This window comes from Balaenoptera musculus, chromosome 16 (genome assembly GCF_009873245.2).
Source record: "Balaenoptera musculus isolate JJ_BM4_2016_0621 chromosome 16, mBalMus1.pri.v3, whole genome shotgun sequence".
Classification (NCBI taxonomy): Eukaryota; Metazoa; Chordata; class Mammalia; order Artiodactyla; family Balaenopteridae; genus Balaenoptera; species Balaenoptera musculus.
Window position 1 is genome coordinate 5,014,658 of NC_045800.1, and position 18,293 is coordinate 5,032,950.

Below are 18,293 nucleotides of genomic sequence, written 5' to 3' on the forward strand. Positions count from 1 at the left end.
GGGGAGGCTCCTTGGAGGAAAGAATCAGGATGGGCTCACTCATCAGTTGGACTCAGGAGGTGGGTCTTGACCCTGTTTTAAGACAGGACAGTGAGGATGTTACCAAGAAAGCAGCAGACTTGCAGGCTGCCTGGACCACACGGGGGTGGGGGGGTCCCCACTGGACTCAGGGCTGGCCAGGCCACATCTGGAGCAACGGGACCAGCTATGGTGCCACATTTTAGGGGTCATGACAAATGGTCAGGAACCACTGGGGCAGAGGGCAAAGGCCCCAAGGGACAGGCCTGCAGAAGTGCAAAGCTCCCTAAGGGGCGGGCTCTCACAGCACACACCCCCTCCCACCTTCCCGAAGCCAGAGGGGCTCTGGAGCACTCCGTGCTGGACCCCAGGGCTCCAAAGAACAGGGTGAAAGGGCCATGGGGCCAGATGGGCTCTCCAGCACCTGGAGTGTCAAGTAAGAATGAGAAACCTTTACGCTGCTGCAAATTCTTTCACCTTCAAATGAGAAGTGCGTAGCCCAACCATAACTGGGAGTTACAAACTCAATTAATTGTGGCATTTTCACCACATGGCCAGATTTCTACGTTTATGAAGGGTGAAAGTAAAATTTCACATGATTCTGAAATGTAACTACAATAAGATAAATAAGAATAAGAAAGTTTGGATGCCAAATAACTTCCTTGGAGTTTAAAATCACCTAAAAAAATATTGAATGGAGAAGCAAAACTCCTTTATACCTTCCACTTAAACAATGAGTTGAAATAACTTGATAGCTAGGCGAAAGGCTGATGTTTTTATTGCCCTTGTTTTTTTGACAAAACAGCCTTAACCAAAAAAAGAAGACCCTATTTGAGGAGTTTTACTTAATGAACAAGAGTATATCAATCATGGTGAAGAATTTTCATAAAGATACAAGTAACGTTCTTTAGTATGTTGATTAACCAGCATGAATTCACATTTACTGCAATATCAAAACATATTTAGGACAAACTGCAAAATGTAATGATGTAAAAGATATGGAGAGCGATTATGTGGCATATAACTGGAAAATTCAAAACCCCAGTGGAAATAATAATGCAACTGGGCTGATGGATTTGGGTTGTGAAACATCCTTGTACCGTTTGTAACAAACCCGTCTGTGCTCAGTAAGTGCAATGATTAAACAAATGATACTTCATACACATATATCTATTTTACATTCACACGCCCGTAGAAAAGTTTATGTACTATGAGAGAGAGTAAGGGTGACCAAGCAGCTTGTCAAGCCCATTTTAATTTCCCTGGCGTAAAAGAAATATCTTTGTAGTTTCAAAATCACCTTGTTACTAAAATTTGGGTTTCTGGGCTTCCCTGGTGGCGCAGTGGTTGAGAATCTGCCTGCCAATGCAGGGGACACGGGTTCGAGCCCTGGTCTGGGAAGATCCCACATGCCGCGGAGCAACTGGGCCCGTGAGCCACAACTACTGAGCCTGCGCGTCTGGAGCCTGTGCTCCGCAACAAGAGAGGCCGCGACAGTGAGAGGCCCGTGCACCGTGATGAAGAGTGGCCTCCGCTTGCCGCAACTAGAGAAAGCCCTCGCACAGAAACGAAGACCCAACACAGCCATAAATAAATACATAAATTTAAAAAAATAAATAAATTTATAAAATTTGGGTTTCTAACAAATGAAAGCCATTAGAATTCAAAGTGGGACGGCTGGTGTGAGATGCCCCAACTGATATCTCTATCTTCATAAATGACAGTCCTTAGGAGAGCTTTATATGGTGCAAAGCCAAAGGGGTACCATGGATGACTATGGATGAGGCATTCAGATTGAAATGAGTCTCACTGTGTTTTCTTTACAAAGGACTCTTGTTTTCAGGCAAAGGTAAATCTCCACACTCCAGTGTCCCTAAAGCAGCTTATGAGTATGCATATCACACAAGCTACTGGAGAGTTCAGGACTGGGCCAAGGGCTGGAAGATTCTTGCTGGGGTTTCACTGCCTAACACGGCACCCTCCTTAGTCCTCTCATCACCCAGCAGACACTGCTTAATGCTCATTTTTAATGTAATCTCATCTGGTTTCCTTTCATTCAGTTTTTGGTATGCGGGGGGCTGGCTTGAGTTTAGACACAGGATCCCTTGAATAAGCAATCTTTATGTAGGGACACTCAACTCAGTTCTAACTCTCATAGCTGTTCCTCTTTACCTAGTTTATAATTTTTCAATTTTTTATGAGGGTATAATGGGAAAGATGATCTAGTGACTTGCTAAAGTTTTGAAGTATAAAACTAGAAGTTGTAAAGAAATTCCCTCATCTATCCACCTACCTACCCACACATCCATAAACCCACACATCCGTCCATCCATCCACATATCCATCCACCTACACATCCATCCACACATCCATCCATCCATCCATCCACCCACACATCCATCCACCTACACATCCATCCATCCATGAATCCATCCATCCATACACCCACACATCCATCCATCCATCCACATATCCATCCATCCACCCACACATCCATCCACCTACACATCCATCCACACATCCATCCATCCACACATCCATCCATCCATGAATCCATCCATCCACCCACCCACACATCCATCCACCCACACATCCATCCAACCACACATCCATCCATCCACCCACACATCCATCCACACATCCATCCATCATGAATCCATCCATCCATCCACCCACACATCCATCTTGCCATCCATCAGTACAAACAACCACCCAGTTATTTACTGTGGGTCCACTCTGTATGACTGACTGGGCTGAAAATGGACACGGGGAGAGCATGAATATATTATGGCAAAACACACACACACACACACACACACCAATGTCCAAAGCTATCTGAATAACAAAAGGACACTGAGAGCTGAAAGCTGTCATGCCAGACCTATGCTGAGGGGTAACATCCCCCAGGAGAGTCAGGCAGGAAGTGCAACATGAACTGATGGACCAACAGGAGATCTCAATGGAACCGCTTAGAACGCACGAAGAGAAAAGTCATGATCTTGTCCCTACACTCTTTGATAAAATGAGAGGTGGGCTCATCCTCTCTCTTAGCTATTGTACCACAGAAGTTCCTTCTTATTGAGGTCGCCCTCCGGCATTACTGGGTCCTGTTGGCAGGAATAAAGAATCACAGAATCTCTAACTCACTGCTGGCAGACCAATGATGGGTGTTTAAGATGCTCAGTGATAACCTGCTCTGACATCTTGTCCAATTTGCATTCAGGAGAGCCAAATCTATAATCAAAGTACTTCTTAATTATCTTCGTTTATGTCACTGCATTGAGTCGACATCCATAAAATCTTAAGTTCTAGGTTTACTGAAATTGGTCATGGAAAAATCAAATGTTAAATGATCTTATAATTTATAACGACAGGATCATGAAAGTATATGGTAATTTTTACTACCTTCAGAAGCTTCGCATGGAGAAGCAAGGTATAGGCTGCTTCAGTGTAGTTATCACATTCTTTGTGCAGGTCACAGAGCTTGTACAGATACCTGAGACGATAAAACATAGGTACATCCTTAACGCATCACCAAATAATTTGTGTTGAGAACTGCAAGAGCTAAATTCTACCTTCAACAGTAAATCATCTCTATACTTCCTTTTTACAATCTTCACAATGCATAATGCCTTGGAAGCTTCTGGTACACAAAGCACTAAGAAAAACCAACCAGAGTAATACACAATAGATATATTTTTAAAATTTAAGTCCTCTTTTTTCAGGACAAAACTGAAGACGGCACAAGGAGGTGGAATTATACTTCAAGGTTTCTTATTCTTTCTCATCTTTTCCAGAGTTTTCTTCATACAATTGAAATGAGAGTATACAATGTTTGATTGTGATTTCTTACATTTCTATTGAGTCCAAATATACACACACACAAAATCCATAAAAATACAAATCCATAAGACTAAAGAGCTCCAATGATCACAGCGAACGTGATCAAAAGAATTCCTCTGCCATAAAGAAATAAAAGTTGCTTTTCTAATATAAAGCAACCTACATCTTTTTTTTTGTATACACTTCTTTTTTTTTTTAACAACTTTATTGGAGTATAATTGCTTTACAATGGTGTGTTACTTTCTGCTTTATAACGAAGTGAATCAGCTATACATATACATATATCCCCATATTTCTTCCCTCTTGCATCTCCCTCCCTCCCACCACAGCCTACATTTTGGATAAAAGAAACTGATTGTTTTCCTCAAGGTTTATTATATTCACATGGTACTGTTTTTAAAGGACAAAGTTAAAAAGTCTTAGAAATCAAAAGTTAGAAAATCATGTTTTTGTTTACTCTTTATACAAATAAATACACTAGAGACTTAACAAAAAAAGAAAGAAAATAATGCTTAATGTAACTAATCTATCATTAAACTCTAATGCCACATGGATTATATAATTACTCTGGTCTCATAAGTGGTAATCTTATTAAATTTTGACACTGGCCCCTAAGAGTGACCAAGAAGGAAAGGGTACCAATCATAGCCCACCACCCTAGAGAAAAAGGCAAGTGAAGGAGAAAAATCCAGAAGAAAATACGAAACTTGAGAATTTGGTACCCAGGTAAGAATAGACTGAAAATTTATAATATTGCCTTATTTCTGATAAAGTTAAGACTGGACTTCTCATTTGATCATATGGCTTACTGTGAAACAAAATCTGTGGCAGTGCCTTTTTTCTAAAGGGCCATAAAGGTCGGTCAAGAGGAACAAAAACCCTGTGAAATAATAATTTTCTTCTGAGCTGGCTACAGATGCCCCCCACCCCAAATCTCCGCATCGGCACGGACAAACTGCACCAGGCCTGACGATACTTCTGGGAGCTCCACCAAATTCAAACTCTAGCCTTCACGATTCCCTACAAGATCAACCCCTGTGGCTATAAAACACTTTTTAGCATGGACTTGACAAACAGCAATTATCATAAACAGGTCGAGGGTGCAGACGAGCCAGATGCTCACATACCTTATATACATTTCTTCTCTTTCAATCTCTTTGTAGAAATTCTGAAAAATCAAACCACAACACTGTTTTAAGAAACCTGTTCTATAAAAGGTGTCACGTACACATTAAAAATCCACAGTTCTTCAACCTGTGTCAAACACAGCCAAATGGACCCAGATCTTTGGATATGAACCATAAATTCACATAAAATGCAAAAACACATTACACTGCTCTTCATTTTTTTTTTTTTTGGTTGGGGGGTGGTGATTCTAATGAATAAATTTCCTATCCTTTAAACAGTGTAGTGTGTATATGTTAATCCCAAACTCCTATATTATCCCTGCCCCCCACTTCCCCTTTGGTAAGTTTGTTTTCTAAATCTGTGAGTCTATTTCTGTTTTGTAAATAAGTTCATTTGTATCATTTTTTATGATTTTACATATAAACGATATCACATATCTGTCTTTCTCCATCTGACTTACTTCACTTAGTATGATAATAACTAGGTCCATCCATGTTGCTGCAAATGGCATTATTTCATTCTTTTTTATGGCCGAGTAATATTCCATTGTGTATATATATCACATCTAAATAGATAGCCAACAAAAACCTACTGTATAGCACAGGGAACTATACTCAATATCTTGTCATAATCTATAATGGAAAAGAATCTATATATTCAGATATATATAGACCTGAATCACTTTGCTGTATGCCTGAAACTAACACAGCATTGTAAATCAACTCTGTTTCAGTAAAACAAAAAGGAAAATAAAAACATGCTTGGCAACAAATTTTTAAAAATTAAAAAATGAAATAAACGCTGTGATGGCTTAAATCTACTTCTGTCATTTGAAAGTCACCTGTTTTCAGTTAAAACAAAGGATTACCCAAAGATACCCAAGGATTACCCAAGATCTTCACCATTCTTAACCATTGTAATCTCATTAGAAGCGAAAAAAAAATTCTGGAATAAGCATCATTAACATGATTGAAAGCATGCTGGTCTAGCCTCACTTACCAAGAGCCACAAGAAGGCAACGTGTCATTATAGACCTGATGTCCAACACAGTAGCCACGAGCCACATGTATTCAAATAAAAAGTCAATTTAATTAAAATTGAATGAAGTTAAATATTCACTTCCTCAGTTGCACTTGCCACACACTTCTGAGTGCTCAATAGCCGTATGGAGCCAGTGCTACTGTCTTGAACAGTGTAGATACAGAGCATCTCCATTACCAAGAAATTTCTATCGGAAAGCGCTGTTCTAGACAGACCTTCCAAACACAGTAAGAAAACTGGTTGCTGCTTAAGAAACACCTCGTGTACAGCATTGATAGAGGAAGGTTAGTTAGCAGATTATCAACAACGGGCTAATTCTACATATTGTAAACTATTTTCAGGATGGGCATAAATGTTTCTACAATTACATTTCTTAATGTGAAATCTCTATGAACACTCTAAAACCTTTATCGTTCACGAGGCACCAGAAAGGTGCAGAACAGTCACCTAACAAGGCCTAAGGTATGGAAACACCATTGCCACTTTCAATGTGAAATTTAGCACCTGCACACAATGTTAGAACTCTAGAATGGGGGCCTGAGATTACTAGTGAATAGCACCATCATACAGGCATGCAATTACCCAAGAAGATGAAACAGCCTGTCTCATTTCATTAGCCAAAGAAAGACACTGCTTCCACAATTGATCTCTCCGAAAAGAAATCATAAACAAATGCAGAGAGTAAGCGGGGCGTGTTTAGAAAGACGCACCGAGATTTTCACATTTTGCAGCACCTGAGATTTGCGTGTCCTCTGGTTCATGTGCTGTGTCTGGGTAATGAGGATATTTTCAGCTGATGGCTGGGAGCGATGTAACAAAGGGAACCTACATCGAAGGCAGAGGATGAGCCCTTCACTTCCAACTCACCAGTATTTACACGCTACGATTTCACACCACCCTCTTCTGCACTCCTATTTTTAATCCTTTCCTAAGCTTTTGATCATTCTCTTCTACAATTTCTCAACGGGGATATCATGCGACTTTCCTCCCTCTCTCCGAGATACGGAAGTGTCTCCTATATCCTGCCTGCTCTGCGTTCTGTTCCCTGCCTAGGACTTCAAAACCTCCCTAGAACTGAAGGAAGTTCATCTCAAATCCCAATTTCTTTATAAAACTTTTTCTTTCTTTATGTAGAAGTTCACACTGCTCGGTGCCCCACATCTGGGCTCTGCGGGCAGCCTCCCACCCGCCATGGTCCTCTCCGCACCAGGGCTGACATCTGTCCAAGCAACCCTGTTGGGACTAGGTCCCCAATTCCAGTCCAGCGCTATGCGTTGATCTTTCAGAGCGCAAGCATTTTCACTGTATTTCAATTTTGGACTCCTTCATAACTAAGACACATCCTAAGATTTTTAGAATTCTAGTTGGAACCACCTTAATTAGCCTGTAGAGGGGCCATGAAGGACCTAACTTATGTCTGTAAAACAATGATTCTACCAATCTTGGGTATGAATACGATGATAAGTGCATAGAAGAGCCAGGTGACGCACAACAAATCATGAACCAGTAATTAAAGATTGCATGATTATGAGGTGACGATGAAATTCCACTTAATTACAAATATGCATTTTGCCTAGCGGGAACCATGATCCAGTACACATGCAGACCTGCTTGCAGAGGTACCTCTAAAGGACCAGGCCGCTGGGCAGAATCACAGCCCCTGTCTCTCATTTTTTAATTTTAATTTGTTTTTTAAGTGATAGGGAGAGTAAGACATTAACGAGCCCACACAACTTAGAACGTTCCACTAACTCTATTAAAAAAATAATAATAATAGTGTTGGTTTTAAAGGAAATTTTGCAATGAGCTTACATTTATTTATTGATGAATAAATCTTACGTTCTTTATTTTTTAACCTTAGGATTTCAAGGGAATTTCTGCTTAGTGATCAGTTGAGTACATTTTATATGTTTCTAGATGTATGTTTATACATCCATACTCATCTAGAGATGGAGAGACATATTCACTTCTATGAAACTCTATTTGTTTCACAAGAAAAGTACCAGGAGAAAAGGTAAAAATGGACCCGGAGGTTAGAAATATATTTATATGATTAAATGTTCTTGGCAGTGAATATTAAGAGACAGAACATCTATCTGTAAAAATCCATTTTTGTTTCTCTGCCATCCATAGACCTCTGTTTTTTAAATGAAAGAATTGTGATAGTCTGGGATCCATCTTATCCTCCCCAGGAAACAGTTAAGAATAGAATACTTGACTCTTCATGGAATGATTCAGGATGTTTCAAGTTGAAGGAAGTGAATGATGTCCGATAATCTCAGGATGAGAGAGGAACACACCATTACGTCAGGAACTATCATCTCAGGTGTCCTCACAGGACCTTATTTTTCTGACCCTGATTCTGAGTCTGATTCTGAGTCTGATTCTGACAAAAGGCCCCGTTCAGAGCTTGTCACCATTTCTCCACTAGGTTTTGCATCCTGGTGAGCATGAAAGATCCTGCTTGAAACAAATAGTAGTCAATCGTCAAAGCTGGAAACCTAATCAACATAATAATAATTCTTCCTTCTGGACACAAATGGGCCTTTTGGATCCTCCTTAAAGCTCAGAGGGAGCACTAGAAAAGTATGCCCATGGTAGGGAATGTTTTTGAAAAGGTTTCTGTTTCTCTCCTGCAGAAAGACACTGATCTCTATTTCGTGTTAACCACATTGGCATCATCAAAATAAATTCCTACGGACAGACGCAAGAATGCAGGAAGACAACAGAGCAAGAGCCAGGCTCATTCCTGAGCAAACGCAAACGATCGAGGCCCTTACCTGGTGCAGAGCTCGCTGCCGCCCTAGCACAGTCAGGCTACAGGTGGATGGAGAGGCAAACACAGCCAGTGGGCCAGATCTCGGGGATGGATGCCAGTAACTCCTACAGTGGCCCCCGACCCTTATGATGCACATGCAAACATATTTAGGTGTTTCAAGCTCAATGATTCTTTCCTCAGCCATGTCCAGTCTATGGATAAGTCCAAAGGCATTCTTCATTCTGCAAGTGTCTAGCATTTTCTCTTTGATACTTTCTTAGAACTCCCATCTTTCAGCTTATATTACCTGTTCTTCCATAATGTCTACTGTTTCTATTAGTGCCCTTAGCGTATTTATCATGGTCATTTTAAATGCCCAGTCTGATAATTCTAAAACCTCTAAAGTCATGTCCAAGTCCAGCTCTGATGTCCTGTCTCTTCAAACTGCGCCTTTTTTTCCCTTTAAGACACCTTGTTATTTTATGTTGAAAGTGGCCATGATGTACTGGGTAAAAGGAGTCCAGTACCGGCTCCAGTGTTCGTTTCTGCTCCGGGAGGCTGTGATTCTCCGTATCACAATTTTGGGAGCAGGAGTTTTCCCTGTGGATCGAAGAAGAGTTGTTGATTTTCAGTTTGCCAGTTTTTTCCTCGTGGTGAGGAGAGGAGTAACGACTTCCTAGCTCCTTTTACACACTGGACCAGAAACCAGAAGTCCCCCGTGTTTAGATTTTCAAGGAAAAAAAAAAAAAAAAAAAACTTGCTCTGGAAATGTTTATCATTGGCCAAAACTGGTTACCCGGCCCCTGAATGTAGGGCTGAGACTGTGCGAGGTTTCAGCGGCCGGCTCGTCGTGGCAAAGCTCAGATTCGGTGTTGACAATAAAGGAGATGGAAGGTGAAAAATATTCCTTTTTGTTTATCTTTTTAATCCAAACATCTCTGGTGGTTTTCAAGAATGAATGATGTGTCCTGCTCCTCCTGGCACAAAAGTCCACTCCCATAAGCTCAAAGCGCCTACAAGTCCGTATGAATGGGGGAAGTCACGGCAGGGTAACCACCTGCTATCCAACAACCAGGTGGTGATGAGGACAACCCAGAGAAGTAAAGAGAAGAAACCAGGCACAGTGTTTCCTTGCGTTCCTGCGTTGGGACAGGCGGGGGAAACTGAGGAAAACACTACCAGGGCCAGGAGTCTGCTTGTCTAGCTTCTAGGAAGCAGCAGAGGAGGAAGACGCAGAGAGATGCAGAGAGCGCTGGAGCCAGATGTGGTGGTCACATGGCTCCTGAGAGCCACGAGGCCAACCAGCCATGCCCTGCAGCTGAGCTTGTCGTAAAGCCTCCTAGAAGTTCATCGCCCTGAAGCATTTCCTGATGCACCACAACTACGTCAAAAACTGATGTCCACAGAACCTGACCATGTCACAGTGACAGCAGCTGTGCAAGACGCCAGTGGATGGCGGTGGTCAAGTTCACCCAAGCCATCATGTGGCCACGCACGAGTTTCTTATGGCTGCCATAACAAATTACCACAATCTTGGGGACTTAAAACAATAGCTCTGCATTCTCTTTCAGTTTTGGAGGCCTGAGTCTGAAATCCAGGTGGCAGTGGGGCCACATGCCCTCTGAAGGGACTAGGGGAGCTTCCTTCCTGCCCCTTCCAGCTTCCGGTGGCTCCAGGTGTTCCTTGGCTTGTGGCCACGTCACTCCCATCTCTGCTCCTCTCTTCACGTGGTCTTCTGCTCTGGGTCTCTGTCTTCTCCTTTTCTGTCTCTTATAAAAATACTTGTCATTGGATTTAGGGCCCACCTGGGTAATCCGGGACAGTCTCATCTGAAGATCTTTGACTTAATTACATCTGCTAGGAGCGTTTTTTTTTCCAAACAAGGTCACTTTCACAGGTTCTGAAGATTAGGATGTGGACCTATATTCCGGAGGCCACCATTCGACACACTACAGGACATGTTTACAGTCTCCTAGTAATGAAACACTTAGGCTCTGTCATCCGTAAGGGTGCTCCCCTGATTACAAAATAAGGTGGCTCATCATTCTGAACCAGGGGAAGAACAGTGTGAAAACACCCAGAAGGAAGATGATCGCTGACGTGCTTAAAGCAGATATGCAAACAGTTCTTCGTTCCTCCTTCCCTCCCACAGCCAAGGAAACAGGCAAAGCATGCTGTGTCCTGCTCTGCAAAGCTCTGTGGTCAGCTTTCACAAGGCTTTGAACTTCTGGTTCAATCTCCGGCTTCCTGGGAAGACCGGATATTTAACTTTTCACTCACCAGCACGTTGACAGTGCAGCTCATGCGATTTTCTTTGTTCTCATCATGCATGATGGTTCTGTAATCCAAAAGTCTTTCCATCAGGTGCACGACGAGCTTTACAAAAGTTTCTCCCGTTTTGGCGAGGTATTTGTGCTTCCTGCAGTGCTCTAAGAGACTGAAAAATAATTACACACACCTTGTTAATCACACTCAGCAAAAGAAACGTGACTGAGGTGCAATTTAAAATATTTTCCATTATTAACACTTTTTAATTATCTCTGGGCTACAAAGTTCATTGTCGTCTAATTACAGTCTCTCTCTCTATTCTGACATAAATCCCACTGTTAATCAACACTCACATTTTATCAAATAACACTTTGTACTGCTCATCGCCTCTACCTCCTTCCACTTCATGATCCAGCTTGGTGATGATCTCATTTTCAAACTATAATTAAACAGAGAAAGCGTAAATAATCAGCATGGTGGATATTTCATTTCGTGACTTGAGCATCAAAAATACATAAATCGCCGACAGATCATCATCGGAGAGTTGCCCTACACCTTTGAGACCTGATTTCATTTAAGAGTTGTCCTTCCTGGGGCTTCCCTGGTGGCGCAGTGGTTGAGAATCTGCCTGCCAATGCAGGGGACACGGGCTCGAGCCCTGGTCCGGGAAGATCCCACATGCCATAGAGTGACTAGGCCCGTGAGCCACAACTACTGAGCCTGCACGTCTGGAGCCTGTGCTCCGCAACAAGAGAGGCCGCGATAGTGAGAGGCCCGCGCACCGCGATGAAGAGTGGCCCCCGCTTCCCGCAACTGGAGAAAGCCCTCGCACAGAAACGAAGACCCAACACAGCCAAAAATAAATAAATAAATAAATTTAAAGTCCAAATTAAAAAAAAAAAAAGAGTAAATGCTGAAATAATGAATGATGAGGATTGAATTAAAAAAAAAAAAAAAGAGTTGTCCTTCCCAAACTTCTGGGGGTTTCTGATGAGCCCCTGTCACAGGGGGAATCTTTCATTTTCCTTCCCTGGTTAATGAGGCCTTGATGCATATTCTGATCACAGGAGCAAGAGCCAGAGAAAGACAGACAAAGAAACTATAGGGAAGAAAAATCAAGGAGCAACATGAAAAAACATCCCAAACTTCATCTTTATGAACAAGTAACAGTTAAAATAGCTCCTTGGTTCTTGGAAAAGAACAGATGCTGTGTCACTTGCCCGCAGAGTTCTCTGCAATCTGAAAACAGGCAAAGGGCCACTTCCCTGCCATTCCTTGATGGATCCTAGTGAAATACCTCACTCTGGGTGAAAAACAGAATGAAAAACAAGAGGGGCAAAGCCTTTCAGACAGACCAGCAGACACCTCAAAAAGGTCCATCCCAGGCCTTTCCTTGAATTCCCCAAAGCTTCTGATTGGATTTCCAGAATATCATGGTGGGAAAGGGTCCTCACAACTGATGGTCTCTCTGTCTCATGCTTTCAGGAAAACTCTAAATTCTGGAGAAGAGCGACTCTCTAAAATGTTTTCACAGAGGTCATGGACCCCATGGCCGATCAGGCTGGAAGTAACTACCTCAGTAACGACGGACATGCATCCCCATCCTCACTGCCCAGTCCCGCATCCCTGGCAGAATTCAGAGCCACCTCAGTACTGCGACTCTGGCCAGGTGAGTGCCCCTGTTGCAAGGGGGTCCTGCAGTTACTCATGGATGTGGGCCAGGTAGGAAGAAGGGGCTGCAAGAGCTTTAGCTCCCTAGAGATGGCGGCACCCACGCTGAACTGAAAGAAGATGGGCAAAGGAGGAATTGAAGGAAACAACAGCTGAATTCAGGGTTCACAAAGCAAGCAGACCATGGCATGTATGCAAGGGTCTCTGGGATCCCTGTTTTTTTAAACATTTTATTGATGTATAGTTGATTTACAATGTTGTGTTAATTTCTGCTGTACAGCAAAGTGACTCAGTTATACATATATATATATTCTTTTTCATATCCTTTTCCATGATGGTTTATCACAGGATATTGAATATATAGTTCCCTGTACTATAGAGTAGGACCTTTTCGTTTATCCATTCTCTATATAATAGTTTGCGTCTGCTAATCCCACACTCCCAATCCTTCCCTCCCCGACCCCTCTCAAGTCTGTTCTCTATGTCTGTGAGTCTGTTTCTGTTTAGTAGATAGGTTCATTTGTGTCACAATTTAGATTCCACATATAAGCCATATTAGATGGTATTTGTCTTTCTCTTTCTGACTTATTTCACTTTGTATGATCATCTCTAGTGGGATCCCTGTGAAATATACGCTCAGATGTTGCTTCCCCAGGCAACTATTACTCGGATCCCATAAGAATTTAAGCTGCGCGAGAGAAAGAATTTTCTTCTCTCTTGGTCACTGCTGTATTCCCAATCCCTAGGACAGCACCTGACACGGATACTCTAATGGGATGAATGTGCCATGTGCACATAAATTATTGGATAGAGTTGGTGTTACACTGAAGCTGGGGAGGGTTGAATAGGGTCCCAAAGGAGTCGGCCAGTAGGTTGCTAATACACAACCTGCTCTCTTGGCCACACAAGCCAAGTGGTGAACACATTCACCGAAGTGCTTGTAACAGGTCCATCAGGCACCGTCTACTGCACTGGGGACCCAGGGCACAGCTGCTGCAGTGTCACCTGGTTGTGGACCCTGGGAAGCAGAAGGCAAGGGGGCTGGTGAGACCCAAGGAGGGGTCTCAGAGCGTGACCTTGATCGTGGCATGCTGCCTGAAGCCACAATTTCATCACGCTACAGATGAAACAAAGGCTTAAAACAGGACTGGAGAGAAGTACTGATTCTTGCTTGACATCAAGGACTCAGCAACATCACAAAAACTAGGACTTCAGTGAATCCCTGCAATTCTCTGCTCCGTTGCCTCTTCCCCCAAATAAACACCCTCTTTGATTCTGTTGGGCTTAAGCAGTTCAGGGATTTTAGGAACAGAGGAACAAGCATAGTTCTACTGAAGAAGAAAGCATGAGTTGCTTTCTTTTTGTTCACCTGAGATCTCATGATAAGGACTTTTACTATATAATAACAACCTTTGGATACTAACCCGCTATTACTCTGTTCCTTACAGAAGAAAATTCTGCAAAAGGCGGTTCTTCTTGGAAACTAGCACAAGAGAGATGGCTTGCCACTAGACCAAAAGTTGGCAGCCCCATCTTCCGTGATGGGAATGCCAAATATTAAGTGGTGAGTGCTGATTCTTCAGAAGAAATAATCGAGAGACAAAATAAGACTAAATTTAATTAAAACACATGATTCAATTCCACACATGTTTAAGGAGCATACAACAAAGAAGGCTTAGAGAATGAAGAAAAACATACCTTATCCTAACATTGGCAAGCACACACTGGCATTTCAAATTGCTCATCTCTAGTTAATCAGAAGGTATTTGAATTCGGAGTCTACTTTCTGGAAATGGCATGTTTTCTCTGCTTCCACATAAACCTCACTGTCACAAACAAGGGCAATAAAGGAAGCTCCAGCTCCTTAAGTATGCTGCTTATCAAATTTTGACTGATGAATTTAATGTTTTCTAAAAAAGAGTGGATGAATGATAAGTAAATCAGAAGAACACAGCTGATTCTAATTTTACTAACCTCTAGTCTAAACTCTGTAATTTGCACAAACACCTGGCAACCCTACTCCGTTTATCAGCAAGGATTCAATTCCACAGATTTGCAGCCCGCCTCGAATTCTAGGGCCTTTGTTAATTTTTACAAAATATACTAGAATCAGTTTGCTCCTGTGCTGTGAACTGTTATCATAATCAGAATTAAATGATCCTGTCCAAATAAATTGGAGAAAGTAAGTCTGAGAGAGGAGAGCTGGTTTTATAAAAATTATGCTTATTACCTTACTTGTAAATGCATGCTGTCTGGTGATTTGCAAAAGGATTCTCTATGGTTAGGATAAAATCAGCAAGGGTTTACTGTGTTGTTCAAAAGGTAGCAGAGACTCACTCATGTGATAAGCAAAATCATTATCTTTTCCTCTCTTTTCTGAAACACTAATATGGCTTCGAAAAGATCCACAGGGTGTCCAACTTAAAATATTGAGCAGAGCATCGCTAAGCATCTGATACCAGCAGCCCTCTGAGAATATGAAACATAAGAGGCCACGTATATAGGGCTTTTCAGAAGGTTGCTATTAAGTTGAACACAGTGGAGGACGTCTGGGTGGTGGTGGGGGGGAGCCATGCTCTCAGGGGTCATGTATTAACATCATCGTGAATTCATTTAACTTAGAAAGAACCACTGCTTTCACCACTCAGTGCCACTGTGAACCATAGGTTATTGGCTCCAATTTAGGAGATCATGGAGTGAAGGGTCTCAGCAGTGGATAATCCAAAAGCCAGTTCTCCTTGGTTTGGAATGCTTCATTTCTGTTGGGGCTTAGATTTACCATTCTTGCTATAATGCATTTATAAGTGTATAAAAACCAGGCTTGCATTCTCCAGGCATCCAGGGACACATTTACAGAAGAGATCTGGGGTTATGTCAGAGCAAGGGAGGACCAGGATGGAAAGGTTTGCACAAATAACTCACCACATGGGTAAAGCGCTTAGAGGTTACCAAGAGCTGGGAGAAAGCTGAGCTCTAGGACCGCGGTCAGCTTAGTGCATTAGCGAAAGGGTTTCTTTCGAAACCCTTTATTAATAACCCTAAATAATAACCTAAATAACCCTAAATTATTCGCAAATAATCCTGGGTGCAGGCATGCTTCTTTTTATTGCGCTTTGCATTACTGCGTCTTTTACAAATTGAAGGTTTGTGCATTGAGCAAGTCTACTGGTGCCATTTTTCAAAAAGCATTTGCTTACTTTGTGTCTCTACGTCATATTTAGGTAATTCTTGCAATATTTCAAACCCTCCAGCAGCCTTTATGGCTCGCTGAAGGCTCAGATGATGGTTAGCATTTTTCAGCAATAAAGTATTTTTTTACTTTTTAGCAATGAAGTATTTTTAATTAAGGTATTACTTTTTTAGACATAATACTATTGCACACTTAAGAGACTACAGTATAGCATAAACAACTTTTATATGCACTGGGAAACCAAAAACTTCATGTGATTCGCTTTATTGAGATTTCCCTTTATTGCGGTGGTCTGGAAGCAAACCTACAATATCTCCTGGGTCTGCCTGTACGGGTGCACTTTGCCCTACTTTCTGTTTTTTAAGAAAAGCTTCTCACAAGGTTCTGGAGGTAGGACCATGGTTTTAGACCACCCCGTAGTATTAGAGAGCTCGGGAAATTAGATTCTCTTTGGTTCTGCACCCCCCGTTGGAATTGTCCAATCCAACAGCACTGCAGAACCATGACCTTCTCTTCAGCATCACTGGAGGGGCTGCGGGGGAGAAAGTCACTGAACTGTGTCTGTGTGGGTCACATGGCCAAGAAGAGGGCACTGGCCTGGCACACAGCAGCCTGCTTCTCTGACACCTTTGGGGCTCCGGGCTCACACGTTGACACCCGAAAAGTAACTGATCCCCCCAAATCTATCACTCAGCCTTTAATCCTTGTACTCAGACACACTGATATTTTGATGTATATTGCATTCCTCTTGCTTAACCACTCTGTAAACTTAATTACACACTTAATTAACCTCTGGCACTCCATATCCCACCTTCTAAAATCCCCACATCCTTCTACATCTAACAAGCGGGCAGCTCAGTGACCTTGAAGCTTTTGTGAAATACTCATGAGCCTAGAGGCCCCAAGCCCCAGACCTGCAGCAGCCTGGCAGGGAAACTGACTGCTACACCTGGCAACACCTCGGACAGGTGTAGCTGTGCCCCACTGCTATACAGCCCAGACCGAGGATTGACTTTAGGGCTGTATTCACTGACAGTGGACTCCAGGAACAAGTTCGCACAGGAAGTCCTGTTGGTTAAAGGAGATTATGGGAGTCTAGGCATCTCTTTGCTGGAGAGCTTTTCTAATAGGATTCAATGTCATCAGAACTCTCAGAGTCCAGGGTATTATTTTCCATGATCTCTTGGACCACTTTTGGGTCTGGGGTTCAGTGAAATAAAAGCCTACTTCTTGGGCCATATTTCCCCTCTAATCATCCAAAACGACAGAATCAAGTATTATTTTTTAAATGAAAGCAAAAACAAACCAATCAACAAAATCCTAATGAACTGAAGAATAAACAAGATAAGATATAGGGGTATATGGGTAGCTGATGCACTTTGTTATAAAGCAGAAACTAACACACCATTGTAAAGCAATTATACTCCAATAAAGATGTTTAAAAAAAAAAAGAATATACAAGATAAAATCACCACCAAACTTATTCACATTCATATTACAGTTCAAAATATATTGGCTTTGCCACCAAGTGTTAGAAGCTGCCAGCATCCACTTGGGTTATTCAACTGTTTGCTTAAGGTTACCAGCCTGGGTAGTAGGAAGAGATCGTTCAACCAGGAACTTGGAAGCATTGCAGACACAGAGATTACTCACATTCTAATATTTTTACAACTAAATAGGAATTTCTGGAAGTTGTGGAGCATTTTGCTGACCCTCACGAAGATGACAGAAAATAGCTCCATGATTGAAAATATTACTTTGCTGTGGAGCCTTTTCCATCCCATTCTTATGAATGGTCTAAGAGCCCAAACAGTCATTTGCTGCAATTCTCAGCTGTTAGTTCTATATTTTCCAAAGACATAACAAATGCATTTCTTTAAAAAGGTGCTACGAGAGAATTTAAAGGTATGCTTTTCTTCTGAAGCAAAATTCAGTGAGGCTAAGACTCAGAATGGTACTCATTTGGGGGCAGGGAACTCAGTGAGATGGGGGAAGCGTTAGTTAAGGCTCGTCTTGTGGTTACGTGGCTCAGCTGGTCCACTGGATGATGTAAGAGGCCCTAAGACAAGGGTGCCCCCAAACTTCTCCGTGCTAGCTGGGCAGATCCTGAAATCTTCACACATAAGGTCTCTCCTTTGGAAAAAAACAAAACAACAAAACAAAAAACCCCCCAAGATTTCCCAGGGTCCTCAGTTTCAGGGTAATCACGCTACTCTGGGATCTCTGGGGTTGGGGTGGGGTAGGGTAGGGTGGGGACGGGGGACAGTGGCTGACAGTGAACACACCTGCAGGGATGACTTGAAGATCGGACGCATGCCAAGGAAAGTGAGAAGAGAACGTATCCACTGGGACTAATGCACTGGAGGGAAGCAAGCT

The 18,293-nt window shown here is 42.3% G+C and overlaps 1 protein-coding gene across 2 annotated transcripts in view; it reads right to left on the minus strand.

Moving 5' to 3' along the window:
- The window catches only part of DOCK1 (dedicator of cytokinesis 1), a 530,116-nt gene that overhangs the window by 66,081 nt on the left and 445,742 nt on the right, over window positions 1-18,293 (minus strand). For both annotated transcript variants that reach the window (XM_036828289.1, XM_036828290.1), the window contains exons 34-37: window positions 11,410-11,495; window positions 11,069-11,225; window positions 4,989-5,029; window positions 3,424-3,514 (exon numbers count right to left, since the gene is read on the minus strand). In XM_036828289.1, coding sequence (XP_036684184.1) covers window positions 3,424-3,514; window positions 4,989-5,029; window positions 11,069-11,225; window positions 11,410-11,495 — 375 coding nt within the window. The remainder of the gene's footprint in view (window positions 1-3,423; window positions 3,515-4,988; window positions 5,030-11,068; window positions 11,226-11,409; window positions 11,496-18,293) is intronic.